General features: G+C 37.2%; 1 protein-coding gene across 2 annotated transcripts in view; it reads right to left on the bottom strand.

The window, feature by feature from the left end:
* ALA3 (aminophospholipid ATPase 3) overlaps positions 1–16,388 on the bottom strand; it is a 177,269-nt gene that overhangs the window by 59,394 nt on the left and 101,487 nt on the right. For both annotated transcript variants that reach the window (XM_089989343.1, XM_089989344.1), the window contains exons 9-16: positions 5,296–5,361; positions 5,041–5,162; positions 4,608–4,692; positions 4,421–4,498; positions 4,093–4,209; positions 3,821–3,970; positions 3,632–3,736; positions 1,663–1,805 (exon numbers count right to left, since the gene is read on the bottom strand). In XM_089989343.1, the coding sequence (XP_089845469.1) occupies positions 1,663–1,805; positions 3,632–3,736; positions 3,821–3,970; positions 4,093–4,209; positions 4,421–4,498; positions 4,608–4,692; positions 5,041–5,162; positions 5,296–5,361 (866 nt within the window). The remainder of the gene's footprint in view (positions 1–1,662; positions 1,806–3,631; positions 3,737–3,820; positions 3,971–4,092; positions 4,210–4,420; positions 4,499–4,607; positions 4,693–5,040; positions 5,163–5,295; positions 5,362–16,388) is intronic.

Raw genomic sequence — 16,388 nt, 5'->3', positions numbered from 1 at the left:
GAAAGAGAGAGAGAGAGAGCTGCGGCAGTAAATGGGGAGACTTCACAATCGAAGTCGTGCCCTACTTCATGTATATATATATATATATATATATATATATATATATATATATATATATATATACAAAGTAGTAACTGGGTTGGACCAAATGTTTAGATCCATAACCAAACATAAAGTTATATGTTACATTAAAGAACCCAACATTAACTGGAAAACCCGATCCAGTTTATAATACAATCTTAATAATCACTGTCACTGATATCGCCAATATTTTGAATGTATTGCAATATTATCGGCAATTTTAAGCTTGGCGATAATATCGGGAATATATTGCAATATTTTCAAAATATCGGCAAATAAAAAATATCATGATTTTTTTTAGTTTGCATTTCCTATTTTTTTGTTTCTTTTATATTTTAAAACCTTTAAACATGTTTCTTTATATTTTTGAAAGAAAAATAATATAAAACATATTATTTTCTTAGGTTTTTTGTTGTTATTTATTTTTTTCAATTTTTTAAACTTTGGAGGTTTTCCCAAGATATTCTCAAGATTTATCAACTTTTGAAAATCTCTCCGAGAAATACCCTCGCCGACAATTTACCTTTAACGATCCAGGTGACTATGGTACATATATAAGCAATACACAAGAGCAACTAAGCTTTTGTTTAATTAAGGGAAAGGTGGTGTGAGAGAGACAGAGAGGTTGAGGTTGGAAATGAGTGAGAGAGGGGTTGAGAGGGCATGAGAGAGAGAGGTTGTGGGAGGCGTGGATGGGAGAGAGAGAGAGAAAGAGGTTGTGAGAGGCGTGAATGGGAGAGAGAGAGAGAGAGGGGGGTAAGAATTTAGGAAGTGTCACGGTTTTGGAAAGGAAGAAAAGCAGAAGGAATCTCCTTCACAAAGGATCCAAGAAAGCCAATCTCTTCCAAAAAGGAAGAGTCAATCCCAAGGCCAAATTAAGAAATTTCCAATTGAAATTGAATTCAGAATGGAATATTTACACCATTGGTATACAAGATTATATAGACCTCCCATCCTCCTAGACGTTCCATCTTTGGGAGGATCCCTGGGAGAGATTGTCTCCTCAAGCACAAAGACAACAATGCCCCTAAGGAGGGCATTGAGACTAGTAAAACGATAACATTGCCCATTGTGGGGCATTGAGCCAGAAGAAAGGACTTCCTTGCCCCCTTACAATTCAAATATTTGCCCATGCAACCCTCATTGACCCTAAATACTTGTATTCCTCTCAGTATCCCTTAATACCCCATACACTCATTTGGATCGTGAGATCCATAAGTTCTTAATGAGAGAGGGAGATCCAAACCCTCCCCAAACAGAAAATACAAACACAAAAAAATCATAAGGGTGGCACTCCCCATGTAACTTTGAGAAGGCATAATGATTTTTATGGTGATACCATCATAAAGACAATGCTTTATACAACTGAAGGTGAATGTTAAGGTTACTTATTATTCAAAATGTCCAGCATTACAATTTGCTTCAAGTATAAGCTAGAAGTATTTGCTCCGCCATCTTGTTTTTTTTTCTATTTATATACTTGTATAACTTTCTTTTTTGGAGCAAAATATTGGACAAAAATACTAAAATAGTACACGATAAGGATTAAAGAATACAAGAAATAGATAATTAAATGCATACTTGTAAAAGAAGAAACCAAAATTCTTTGCAGCAATGACCAGGGCAGCCTCATCAGGAGATGCAGCCTGGTACGTGACCTTCTCAGGGGATTCATCACCTTCTGGAAGTACAGTATGACAAATTGCTAGACATCTAAAGAATTCCTGCATGCAGAATAGACATTCAATAATTGATAGGTTGAGAATAATGAATTATAAAACTTGATGAAGTTCCAAATATTATGAAGTAAAAGACTAAAAAATAAGGAAAATAATGGTAGAAGACACCTATGAATTGTAACCTAGAAAATGGATAAATTTTATAATGATTTCATCATATAAACTAACATTTTTCAAGTGTTCTGAGAAACAATACACTTTCTAGAGAAAAAGCAAGGTACAAAATCAATGGAAACATGCAAAACATTATATCAGTCCAATGCAAGCACGCATAGTTACTGGGTTCTCTACTTTGGGCAGTGAATTGTGACTTTGCAACCAACAACGGCGCATTTTGTGGATACCACAATCCTTTTTAGTTCAGATAAACTTACCCAAGCAGGCTGGTCTCTTAGGGCCTTATGTGACGACCCACAGATTATGAGGACCATATTACTAAAAGTATTTCGCTGTGTATGTCATGTTTATATAGATATTATGTCACACATATACTCCATTTTGACTCCTGTTCCATATCCCCTTATATACAAGCAGAGGCAGAGCCAGAAATCCAAATTAGGGCGGGCACAAATATATATATATATATATATATATATATATATATATATATATATATATATATATATATATATATATATATATATAACGAGAGAGAGAGAAGCACAATATTCAGACTGCCCACCCTGACCCAAAGCCCCTTATTAAGGATTTCAGGGTTAGGGTGGGCACTTGCCCACCCTGGCCAGTATGTGGCTCTGCCACTATATACAAGTCATATTGGAAACTTCAAAAAAATGGTTGAATCCCCATATCCGCATCCATATCCATCTAACATAGCATAGGCAGCTCTACATAAAATAAGTTCTTAGATTTATATGTATGATGAACATTATAAAAGGTACTGTTGCTATTATCCCAACACCAAATAAGTTTGATCCAAAGACAAGTCATTCTTTATGGAAATACGTTTGAACTATGAAAACTACAGGAAGCGAAAGGAAGAGGCTGAATGATTTTTGTTTAACAAATATAGTTGAACACAGCATGGTATATGAGAGGAATATTGTTAGCTGTATGCATGATGTGCCCACTGAAGACATGCTAGAAGATGCAGCTATTACACATTATGTGTCTGTTGGACAAGCATGATGTACATTCATTGGACATCCATGAATAAAATTTGTAATTTTAACCCGAGGCAAAACAATGATTTTTTCCTATGTTGAAGCAGTTCATCCAAGGGGCATAATCATCTCATTACTTGCTGGAGCAAACTGGATGGCATGGATGTACTTTGTCTGTTATACCGTGTCTACTGTTGTATTCTATTTGTGTGGCACATTTTCTTACAGAGGGGGCTTGTATTGCTAATTGATCTTTTCTTGCACTTGATGATCTCTCGTCACCTTCTTATTATTTGCTTACTTAAATAAAGTTTTCTGTTTCTTCCAAAACAAAACATAGAGTAGCAAAGAAGAGAAAACAAGAGAAACTTTATGAAGCTGACATAAACAACCTAAGATGGATGCTTGGAGTAACAAGAACGGAATAACTGTGGCAAAATCAGTAAGCAATTTGTATCTTTTAACTTTGGGCAACAAATTAAAGCATGTACTGAATTCAATTTAAAAGAAGTGTATCTCAAACTAAAGATCGCAAAAGTAATGTATTATAGCTTGGAATATATCATTATGCTGCTCATATGGTAAGGATCTCGATGGAGAAAGTTAAAAGTTTGGAGAGGCACCCAAACATTGTCCACGACAAAGAATTGCAAGTACTCTAGTATCATTTAATGGAAAAAGAACAACCTTGCAAGTCTCAGGATCATGCTCATTTCTCCATGCACCACGCATAAGCCTAGTATCGTCAAAATTGAAACCCTTTTCATGAACTGTAGTTGCTGAACTTTTTACCTAAAAGAAACTAAATAAAATGAATGAAAATTTATTAACATTGGTAAAACCATATATAAGTGACTAAAAGATTTGGTAGTGCACCTCATCAGCTTTCAGACCATTTCTTTGAGCTGCTCCTCTTTCAATTTCAGTAGTTCCCGTACCATAGATTTCCCCATTAATCGAGCACTTGAAAAATTCCATCAAGTTCCGTGTTAAAGTTCCCGTCTTGTCAGAAAATATATATTCCACCTGTCCAGATCAATGGAGCAGCAAAGCATGTCATAACAATTAAACAAATGTTGCAGTGATGACTACAAAGGTGGTCATTTGAACTACAAATGCATCTTTACAGAAGATGGAATATGAAGTACCTGTCCAAGCTCCTCATTCAAATTGGAGGTTCGTGCCAACGCAGGTGTATCAGTTTCAACATGGTACATGTGCAGATCCTTATTGATAAATTGAGTTGACTGAATGAACTTGATCATCTGCAATGAGTAACTATGCTGATTGTATGAATACTTGCACTCTAGCTTTTTTTTTTAAGAGTAATAATCCACAAAGTGTTGAACTCAAAGTTTTTTGTTTCTTTTGATAGGCAAGCTGGGGATAACCCCGGAGGATTTGAATCCAAGACCCTTTGGTATGATAGTGCCAAGTAACAATCTTGCTATATGGGTAAAAGTTAAGAAACCTTACCTCAATTGATACATAGAGAGAAATTGGAATTATGGTGGAATATAATGTTATAAGGGTAAACATGGTAAGAATGGCAACCTGCAGATCAAATGAAAGAAATCTTGTCTAAATAATGTGAAGAAGAAAAATTAAAAAAGCCAGAAAATAGGCCAGCCATGATCTGCAATATGGCATTTCAGAAGCATACCACAAATCTGTTGCTAGGATTAAACTGATCCTCCACACCTTGTTGAAGACCTAAGTAATAATATTTACGGTTGATAAAAACACCACTGAAAAGGTTAAATTGTCATAAAGTCATGATCACATGGCAATGCCCAAAACCAAAATCTTTTCAAAAGTAGTATCTAACAGGAAGATTGACAAGGGAAGAAAGCATTCTACAAAATAAGATCAACTCATTCCAGATAGCATTAATGAAAACAGCTCACGTGATACAGATCAAATACATAGGCAAGAAATTGCAGCAGTGACTACTGCACAGGCTGCCAACTATTAATTCCTAATACATGAAAAACAAATTCAGCAAATTTTCAAGCCTAAAATAGTGTTCGAGTTCATTTATCTGGCAAAACTTATAACTGCCCAAAAGAAATTTATGTACTGGACAATCATTAAACCTGCCAATGGCTCCAATTAGACACATAGAAAAGAGAACTCCAAAAAGCGTCAATATGAGTTTGTCAAGCTTTCTCTCCAAGGTACTCCTTTTTGAAGGAACATTCATTGCATTCATCATAACCTGCAAAGTAATGTTCACACCAATGAGATTTTATAGAACTACTGAAGAAAATCTATGGAATAACATTATCTGATTCAACAAAATAAATCAATTTAATATATAAACTCCAGGGTTTAAAATGAGACATCAATACCTTTGTTTCATGTCCAGTGAAAATAACAGCTCCAACTATGTACTCGGTGTTCCTAAGGCTGCACCCCTGCATCAGCGGGATGAAAATGATAAATGTGTGCCATCTATTGGGGATCAGTTCAAAGCTGAAACTTAATGGAAGACAGCATCCACATACAGGAAAAAAATAAAGATCACATTCTAAGTACAGCAAGATGAAGAATGTAATTGTGGAATCATACTTGTAAGAAAGATCAACATAAGAAAAGAAAAAAACTAATATTCATAAACGCACTTCATATATGCATAATCAAATACTATGGGTAAGAAAAAAGAAAAAAGTAATAGCTGAAGACCGTAAAATGCACTATGTACATATACCTATAATGTTCACCAACTACTACTCCCTATCTAACCCTAGGTATTGAAGCAAGGTTTTAGAAAAGGCAACTTGAATAACAATCATTAAAGATGGTTCTTAGTAAAGCTTCTAAATTGCACCAGAAGAGAGATATATGGCACAGAATAATTCAAATAGCAATACTCATCGCACACAATCAATATTGTGCAACAGTGCAAAGCATTGAGGCGATGCAAGATGCTATAGCACTCATTAGGTGAAGCATCATGAAGTACAAGCTTCATAAATAATTAAAATATTAAAATATGCAGAATAATATGGAAAAACAAGAATGACAACTAAGTTTGCAAAACAATGTTCAGTAATTTATGAATACGAATCAACATTCAGTAAATATGTAATGTGTGGGCATCACTGAAATGCAATTATGCAGAGGCTGAAATTGCAGCATAGTTTAATATTACTCTACAAATCATTGATATTTATGAGATGGAAGGGAAAAAATCCTTCCTGCCATGCTTCAATCAATATATTTTCTACAACCAACAAAATACAAAAACACCATAAGCAAACAAATATTGCATAGGGTGATCAAGGGGAGAAAGATAGAAAGAATGGTGACACAAACCATGTACAAACACTATAAAAGCACTATATGTCTCACATATGCATGAAGGCATATTGACATTGTAAGTTATCACTTTAACAGAGTTTTGATCTACACTGTAGTCAATTTGAGGAAAAAGCACCACTACGATAAACAACACCAGCATGTTGGTCCCATTTACAATCAGTCATCAGTTAATGAAGGGAATCAATGTCAAGCAAACAAACCATGACACTAATCTTGTAAAACTAGCAAAACATTACTCAAGATTAAAACTGTAATTGAAAATGTGCTGATAAGAGATGTGGCATAAAGAACAGGGCCCAAAAAGAGCTGATAACAGAACATGGCTCAGTGTTCAAAATCGCAATTGTGAAACCTTTATCCACCAATCCAGCATGACTATGAACATGAATGTCTTATGATCCAGCCAAGACCATGCTCTTCCCATTACATGAAATGCACATGAGCAACCCCCCATGTCCATGCATTGCAAAGCAGAAATCATATTCATCCAATTGACAACAATGCTCTCAGACTTTCATTAAACATTTTGAAATCCTCGTTCAAAAGTTCAAATTCTCATATTTCATATACATGCCTATCAAAGAATAAATGATGTTCAAGGCATAATCTAACCCACATTCCTCAGAAGACAAGGTATCTACATATGTCACCATCTGATGCTTCCAAACTCCATTAGAAGAATGAGTATTGATTGCCAATGCTTAGAAACATGAACAAAAAAAACAAAATGGGAGACTGACTTTTTCTTTAGCTTTGGGGCAGGAGTATCTCATCTATCAGAACGTTGTACACAGTGCTATGAATATCGAATCAAATCATATAATACGATACACCCCGTATCGTTGTATCGTACGAGTCAACTTTTTTAAGTGGTGTCCATCCACTTATGGGGAGGCATTTTTAAGCCTCCAGGTCTAGGGTCATTTTGACACTTTTATTTTGCATTCTCTGTAATAACCGCAAATTTTATGCAGTACATAGAAATTATATTTATATATATATATATATTTATTTATTTATTTAATTAACGTGAATTGGTCCTAGGATCCGTTACCGGATCCAAAAGAAAATTATATGTGCATATTAAAGTATTTATATAATAGTAATACTATATAAATAAATAACTAATAATTATTATTATAAACTTTTCAAATCCACCGTTGGACCCAAGTGGATCCACTGCTATTCACGCGACCCGGATCCAAATCGCGATCGGATCCAGCATCGGGGGTCGGACCCGGACCCGGCCCACACCCTGTAAAATTTTAATACAGGGAGGGATTAAAAGAGGGGGCAACCCGATATGGGTTGCCCGATAAACATAACAAAGGGGGAAAAACCCCTCCCCCGATATATCGAGTGTTAGGGTTCAGTTGAACCCTAACACGTCAAGAGATGGGGAGGCGGGGGGTGGAGCACACCGCAGCCGCCGGGAAGGTAGGGTTTCCTCCCTTTTCGGGAGGCCACCCTCCTACAAAGGGGGACCCCCGAACCCCTCTTCCATCCCTCTCTCGCTATCCCATTCTCTCTCTCTATCTCCTTTCCCTCTCTCGCTCTCATCTGCATCTCTATCGTTCGAATCGCCTCAGAGCTCCGGCCTGCAGCACGAAGCATTTGCCGGGAGAAGCCGACCGACCTCCTCTCGTGGCTGCCGCAGCATCTTCGCCGGAAAATGGTAGGCTTTTGTACCTCTTCTTGCTAGGTTTAGATTGAGGTCTGGTGGTGATTGAGTCCGTGGGGAGGGGAAAGAACTCGGATGTTGCATACTCTGGTGATTTAGATGGGGTTCTTACCAAACCCTAAACCGGGAATCCCAAATCAAATCGATTTGGGGGTTTTGTTGTTGTAACTGTAGGAGTCTTATCTCGGGAACTGGTTCAACGTCAGTCTCTCTCTCAAACACTTGATCATAGTTATGGCTCCCTTTTAATCACTTACATCCTACCCTAGATCACAACTTTATGAGTTTTAAGTGACCCCTGTTAGTTGGGCATAGAGAAGCTGCACTTATTCTTTTATGTGCCAGATCTATTGTTTTTCTGGGGTTTTGATCTTTCAAGATCGATTGCGCTTAGCAGATTAATGATTGGAGGCTTGCTGAGATTCTTTCTCAAAGGACATATAGTGGCACTATACTTCTGCTGGCCTTCTAGGTTAATGTTGTTTATCGTTTATCAGTCTTGTGCGATGGTGTCCGACTCTCTTTAGTCTTCTCTTCTTGGATAGATAAGACTTGCCATCTTTAATCGTAAGTCTGTTGTCTGAAAAAAAAAGGAGGGTTAATTCCACCTGATTACATCTGATATGATTTAGTAGTGCTTTAGGTATATATCCTCTTTTGTTAAGCTGAAGATGTCATACAAATGACCCATAGGTTATTTAGTTCCTGCATTTTTTCTTTTGAATGTGAATCCTTTATTTTCTGCATTTTTGAAATCTGGTTCTTATAGTGGGCTTAAATAACTTGAATTGTGGAAAATGGTGGTTTATATGGCTATCCTCTATGCATAATGTGAATGGCGTCTTGGCTGTTGCGTAAACCTTGCATGCTAAATTACAAAAGAAAAAAAAAGGGAACTGTACATCAGATATTGTTATTACTAAACCAAATGATTAACTAGTAGGATCATTAGCTTGTTGATAACATACAGAGATGGCACTCAATCAGATTACATAGTCTAATTAGGGTTGTGTACTTAATTAATAAGTTTTATTTGGATTTTTCCCATTAGTTAACATTAACTGCATACATCGATATATTCCAATTTGTTAACAATAACTGCTCATATTGATTTGTTCAAATTAGTTAACAATAACTGCTCGCATTGAGATATTCTAATTAGTTAATGATAACTGCTTACATTGGTATATTCTGATTAGTTAACTTGAAATGCATGCGTAAGTTTTGTGTTTTCGATTGATGAATCATTGTGCGATACTACAGGCAGTTGTACATGCCTTGTGACATTTTGTCATCTGATCGATAAATGTAGATGCATGCTTAATTCCAGTGTTTTCATTCAATTCATTTTAAATCAAAGTACAGGCCTTGCTCGAGTTCTGTATATGCCTTCTGATTTTGTTTCACCGAGTCAATTAAGGTTAATAAATCACAAACCCTCGATTCGGTTATAATACTCGAGATTACATGGCATGAACCCTAAATGAATCAACAGGATCTTCATAACTAAATGGATACTCGATGTGGGTAATTGGGGTTGTTAACTTGTGGGCTATGACAATAAAACTGATGAAAATTTATTCATAAATGTTGTGTGCCCAACTGGTTTAAAGGTACCAGGGCCTTGTTGCTTGACGGTTTAAAGGTATCGAAGCATGATGAATAATGATCATAACACTGATAAGAAACTTAAATTTAATTTCTATGGTCTGACTGGTTTGAAGGTACCGGGGCTTGTGTGCTTGACAGGTTTAAAGGCACCGGAACACTCTGAGCGGGTTTAAGCAATCAATATGGAAAAGGGATTTGGATAGTTTATTCACCTTGGTAAAATAACTAAGGTTGGGATCTACTGCTAAAGCAGTAGAAGGAAGTTAGGGAAATGCCCTGTACTTCGGGAAAGAAATTAAATAATCAAACCAACCCACTCAGATTCAGGCTTACCTTAGAGAGAGTAGGTGGTACAAAGCTCTGGGGACGTGTTTATTTGTTCGAGCTAAAATGACTCGTTGGTCCCCAGTCCTCGGAGTTGGGGGACCCGAACTACCATTATGTCCTAGGTGGTAGTTTCATGTTCTTCTGCAGAAGTTAGAGATGCATCCAGTTTTGGTTTTAACCTTTGGGCGTTTCTCTTGGTCACTGACCGCTCCCTTGGGATTTCAGTCACAGTTAGAATGTTCGGGTTAATAAAACAACTTTGAATAATATACCCCCGAACGTTCTCTTCTGTGATGGTTGCCTCGGCCCGTGTGTACCCGCGAGATAAGAAAAGATAAACATCAATTCGAACATTTCAGGTATCACAGTGAGTTGTGTTCTAGGGAGACATGTTTATATTTTTCCAGCATGTCACGGGTTTGTGATGAAATGAAATCCTGAAATGTGTAGATATGAGATAATCAAATTCATATTGTGATTGCTACATGAATGTTATGCACGACTGTTATTATCGTTGCAGAATATGCTTTAATTGATTAATGCCTTACTTAATTGTTGTCTTTGCATAAAATGCTTTAATTGCTTAATTTTAACTGTTGCATAATCTGTTTGTCTGCCTAGATATATGTCTGTTACTGCTGCCACATAGTCTTATTTGTGCGATTCATAATAGGCTGAAAATTCACCCACGACAATCACGTCACGTACTAGATTCATGATATACCTGCATTAAGAGTACATTTTTTCCTACTTAGACGTGGTAGTTTAATTCCTATAATTTTCATCATTTTCAGGCAAAGAGTAGTTCTATGAGCGACGCGGGATGAGGCGCAGACCAAGACTTGATCTACTTGTTCCCTGGCGGTCCTACTTTCTTTCAGATGAAATTTTTTTATCTTGAGACTCATAATGTGAAAAACTCTGATGTTAGATTATATTATTATTGAAATAAAAATAAATGGTGTGGTTTGCTTTTACCTTCCTGTATCGTTCTGAAATGCTTAACCCTGGAATTATTAGTTGTTTTCGCTTTATAAAAAAAAATCCTCAAAAATCTGGGTTAAAATTTCGGGGCATTACAGTTATGGTATCAGAGCCTGGGAACAATAAATCAAGGATCACGGTCGTGCCACACCCTGCAAGCGCTCTGTAAGTATAAATTCTTTATCAACCATGATAATTGTATTGTTTTTCTGTATAAGTATAGATATATACATGTAATGATTTTAGGAACACTACAATTCAAAGATAGTAAAATTGTGTGCATTGAAATGATTAATAGATGTATCGCCGATCCCAAGCCAGTTCGAGCACCACCAATGAATGGCAGAAGCAAAGGGGTTTCATGATGGAAACTCTCGGTAATCTGGCTCAGGCAATGGACACTCAAACGCGCAACCAGACAGAGTTAGCTGCGGCCATAGGCAGGAGTCAAAATACCAACACAATCACATATGAGAAATTCCTGAAATTAAATCCGCCAACGTTTTCAGGAAAGGCTGACCCAGAGGTAGCCGAGAACTGGATCACGAAAACAGAGCAAGCATTTCGGGTTTTGCCTGTTCCCGGGGATAAACAAACGGACTTTGGTACCTACCGCTTGACGGAAGATGCTCAAAAGTGGTGGGACACAACCCGAACCATCCACTTTGCCGGGATGGATACTATTCCATGGAAAGATTTCAAGTGGACATTTTTAGAGACATATTTTCCCCAGTACGCTTGTGATCAGAAGCATCAGGAGTTCTTGGAGCTTACTCAAGGAAATATGAATTTGGTAGAATACACTACCAAATTTCGGACCTTGGAGCGTTATTGCCCAAATTTGTTCGCGAATGATAAAGTCAGAGCAACTAGGTATGTCCGCGGACTCAAGGACGGATTACGACCACGAGTGATGATTAATATGTCGTTCACTCTCACACAAGCCATTGAAGTGGCTACTATGTTGAACGAAGAATGGGAGCGATCAAGAAAGGGTCAAAAGGACACACCAGGGAAGCAGGGAGCCGGTTCGCAGCAGCACTACTTTCTTTCAGATGGAATTTTTTTATCTTGAGACTCATAATGTGAAAAACTCTGATGTTGGATTCTATTATTATTGAAATAAAAATAAATGGTGTGGTTTGCTTTTACCTTCCTGTATCGTTCTGAAATGCTTAACCCTGGAATTATTAGTTGTTTCTGCTTTATAAAAAAAATCCTCAAAAATTTGGGTTAAAATTTCGGGGCGTTACATTCTCTCTCTCCAAACCTCATATCTAAGCCTACCTATTGACTTTTGGGTTCAAATTAACCCCATAATTTGAGGTTTTTGATATATCCAAGCCCTAGAGGTGTGATTTACACAAAAGCCACTCCTTTCCATCCTAGATAACCCTTTTTTACCATTGCCCCTCAAAACCAAACCTTAAGGACTTGATTGAAGGTGTTTGGACATCGCTACATTAAGATACCCGATATGGGACCATTGTACACTGGTTTATGAAGGGAATATGTTGTTCAACCAGTGCAACTATTGTGAAAAGGGATATTCATAGGAGCATTTCAAGGATCAAGCATTATTTAGCCAGCAAGAAGCAAAATGTGGCTACATGCACATCTATCCAACTATCAAACATTGTGAAATAACAAATGAATGAGCTATTGCAGGAGAACCAGAAGAAGAAAATGAGAAAACTTGAGTCGGTAAAAAATGAGGTCAAGATATCTCCCAACCATGGGAAGATGTAGAGGTGCTTCCTGAGGAGCTTGCATGGGCAACCGGCAGCATCAATAGCCATACCAAAGAAGAGCTAGAGATCCTACAATAGCAGAAGGGCAAAAGCATAGCAATAGAAACAGGAAGTAATGACACTGGTCATGCATTGTCGCTTGACAGTAGCAGTAGGGAAACGAGAAGTAGAGGGAGGGGCTTTACGAGCGACTAGCAGTTATTTCCAGCCTAGGACGACCCCAAGAGCCTAACCAGATATGCATTTTGTCATAGCCTCAAAGCAAATGATTGAACTGGCAAACCAAGCAGCGAGGCGCTTTTTCTATGAAGCTTGCACACTTTTAAATTTTAATGTTGCAAACTCATATCACTTTCAGACTATGGCTGAGGCCATAGCCAATATAGGGGCTAGTTAAAAGATAACCTTATTTCATGCATTGAGGGGCAAGATTATGAAGCAAGTTATTGAAAAGGTGAATCAATGGTACGGTAAGTTCAAGGAGTTATGGAAGACTACAGGTTGCACCATCATGGTAGATGGATGGACGAGCATGAAACAATGAAATCTAGTAAACTTTTTGGTTTCTAGTCCTAAAGGAGTAACGTTTTTAAATTTGATGATATGCTTGACAGGCCGAAGATGGTAGATGAGTTGTAAGTTATTTTTAAGGAGGTAGTCGAAGATGTTAAAACTCATAATGTGGTCCAATTCATTACTAATAATGCAACAAACATTAGAGTTGCTAAAAGAAAGTTTGAAGATGAATATAAAAGTTTTTTTGGTGTCCATGTTCGGCACATTGCATTGATCTCATGCTTGAATACACTAGTAAGATGGATGGCATTTCTGAGATCATTGAGATGTGCAAGAAGTTACAAAATTCATTTATAATCATTTTGGGATACTAAACTTGATGAGGAGGTTTACCAAGAGTGTTGAGTTGTTACGACCTACATTAACAAGGTTTGTTACAAATGTTTTTATTGTACAGAGCCTTGTCATTCATCAAAATGAATTGAAGCAAATGTTTGCTTCATAAGAGTGGAATGCTATAATGATTTTGCAAAAACCTATTGGGGTTGAAATGGCAAAGACGGTCTTTTCTATAGACTTTTTGGAGGAGGTGCAGTATGTTTTTGTGGATGACTATACCACTTGTGAAGTTGATAAGGAGAGCTGACAATGATGAGAGGCCAGCTATGCCCTACTTGTATGATGATATGGACAAGGCAGAAGAGTAGTATAGACTCTAGAGAGAACTTCAAGAATACAACAACTACGTCTTCATCCAAAACAATTGGGGTCGACGATATGAACCAAAAAAGAAAATCATTCTGGGTCTTCCACATGAATCCTTCTCCTCCAATCATTTCTATCCAATGCCATGTCCTCGGTGAGGTTCAAAGATTTCATATCCTTTCCTATCATCTCCATCCAAGTCTTCTTAGGCCTACCCCAACCTCTTTTAACTAATATATTTTCCCATTTCTCCATCCTTCTAACTCGAGCATCATTAGTCCTTCGCCGAATATGTTCAAACCACTGTAAACGATTCTCTCTCATCTTATTTTCAATGGGTGCAACGCCTACCTTCTTATGTATCTCTTCGTTCTGAATCTTATCTTTTATTGTATTTCCACACATCCATCTAAGCATACGCATCTCATCTACACTCATTTTTTGAATATGATGTCTCTTGGCAGCCCAACATTCCGTACCATATAGTAAAGTGGGCCAAATAGTCGTCTTATAAAACTTTCCCTTCAACCGCAATGGCATTCTACGATCGCACAACACTCCAGTTGCACTTTTCCATTTCATCCACCCAACCTTTATCCTATGATTTACATCTCCATCAATTTCTCCATACTTTTGAATGATAGATCCCAAATATTTGAAATAATCATCCACCGGTATTTCTTGCTCACCAAGCTTCACTACACTCCCATCTTGCTTACTAAACTGACATTTCATATATTCTGTCTTACTCTTACTCAACTTAAAACCTCTTGCTTCCAATGTCTGTCTCCATAATTCTAACTTAGCATTAACCCCAGCTCTAGACTCATCAATCAAAACAATATCATCAGCAAACAACATACACCACGGCACATTTTCTTGAATTGATCTCGTAAGCTCATCCATCACTATAGCAAATAGGAAAGGACTTAAAGCAGATCCTTGATGTAACCCAACCGTTATAGGAAAATTGGTTGTCACCCCTCCACAAGTGCAGACATTGGTTACTACTCCTTCATACATATCTTTAATTATACTAATGTACTTGAGAGAAGCACATTTCTTCATCATTGTCCACCAGAGAAAGTCCCTAGGTACTCTATCGTATGCCTTCTCCAAATCAATAAAAACCATATGCAAATCTTTGTTCCTCTCTCTATATCTCTCAATAAGTTGTCTAAGAAGATGTATAGCTACCATAGTTGATCTTCCAGGCATAAAACTAAATTGATTCTCTGATATCATGGCAACCTTCCTCAACCTAGACTCAATCACCCTCTCCCAAAGTTTCATAGTATGACTCATGAGTTTTATACCACGATAGTTTGTGCAATCTTGTATATCACCCTTATTCTTATATATAGGCACCAAAGTACTCTTCCTCCACTCATTAGGCATCTTATTTGTCTGTCAAATCTTGTTAAAAAGATTTTCCAACCATTCTAAACATTTCTCCCCCAAGCATTTTCAAGTCTCAATAGGTATACCATCTGGGCCAACTACCCTTCTTGATTTCATTTTCTTCAAAGCCTCTACAATTTCTTTCTTTTGAATCTTGCGCATTGAAGTCACGATTCATCTCATAAAAAGGAATGGAGATGTCTCCAAGATCCTGAGCATGACTTTCATTAAATAGCTTATCAAAATAATCTTTCCATCTCTCCTTAATCTCCTCATCTTTGACTAAAACCCTTTGTGTTTCATCTTTGATACATCTAACCATACCCAGATCCCTCGATTTCCTATCTCTCATCTTTGCAAGCCTATAAATATCCTTCTCACCCTCTTTGGTATCCAACTTGTCATAAACCTTCTTATATACCTTATCCCTCGCGTTTCGAACTACTTTTTTAGCTTTCTTCTTTGCTATCATATACTTCTCCAAATTCTCATTATCACGACTCTTACTTAGATTTCTATAACACTCTCTTTTAACCTTAATAGCTAATTTGACATCCTCGTTCCACCATGATGTATCCTTACCTAGCGGTGCACCGCCTTTAGACTCACCTAATACCTCATTAGCCACCTTTCTCATGCCACCTGCTATCTTATTCCACATTGATTCTGAATCATCCTCGAGACACCAATCAGCTTCCTTAATTACCTGCTCTACAAACATTCCTTGTTTAGCTCCTTTCAATGCCCATCACTTAATTCTAGGATCTATCCTATGTCTATCCCTTTTGTGGCATTTTCTAATTTTAAGATTTAAAATTAAGACTCTATGCTGTGTAACTACACTTTCTCCCGGTATAACCTTACAATCGATGCAACAACCCCTATCTCTCTTTCTGAGTAGGAAAAAATCTATCTGACTCTTATTAACCCCACTTTTAAATGTTACTAGGTGAGACTCCCTCTTCCTAAACTACGTGTTGGCTAAGATCAAATCATAGGACAAACCAAAATCTAAAATCCTTTCTCCACTTTCGTTTTTTTCTCCTATACCATAGCTTTCATGGATACTCTCAAATCCATCCCTACTAATGCCTACATGTCCATTAAGGTCACCGCTGATGAAAAGCTTTTCTCCATAAGATAT

Source organism: Nuphar pumila, chromosome 15, assembly GCF_984573655.1.
Source record: "Nuphar pumila chromosome 15, dmNupPumi1.hap1.1, whole genome shotgun sequence".
Lineage (NCBI taxonomy): Eukaryota > Viridiplantae > Streptophyta > Magnoliopsida > Nymphaeales > Nymphaeaceae > Nuphar > Nuphar pumila.
The sequence above is the reverse complement of the archived record's forward strand: the minus strand, read 5'-3'. Positions and strand labels throughout refer to the sequence as shown.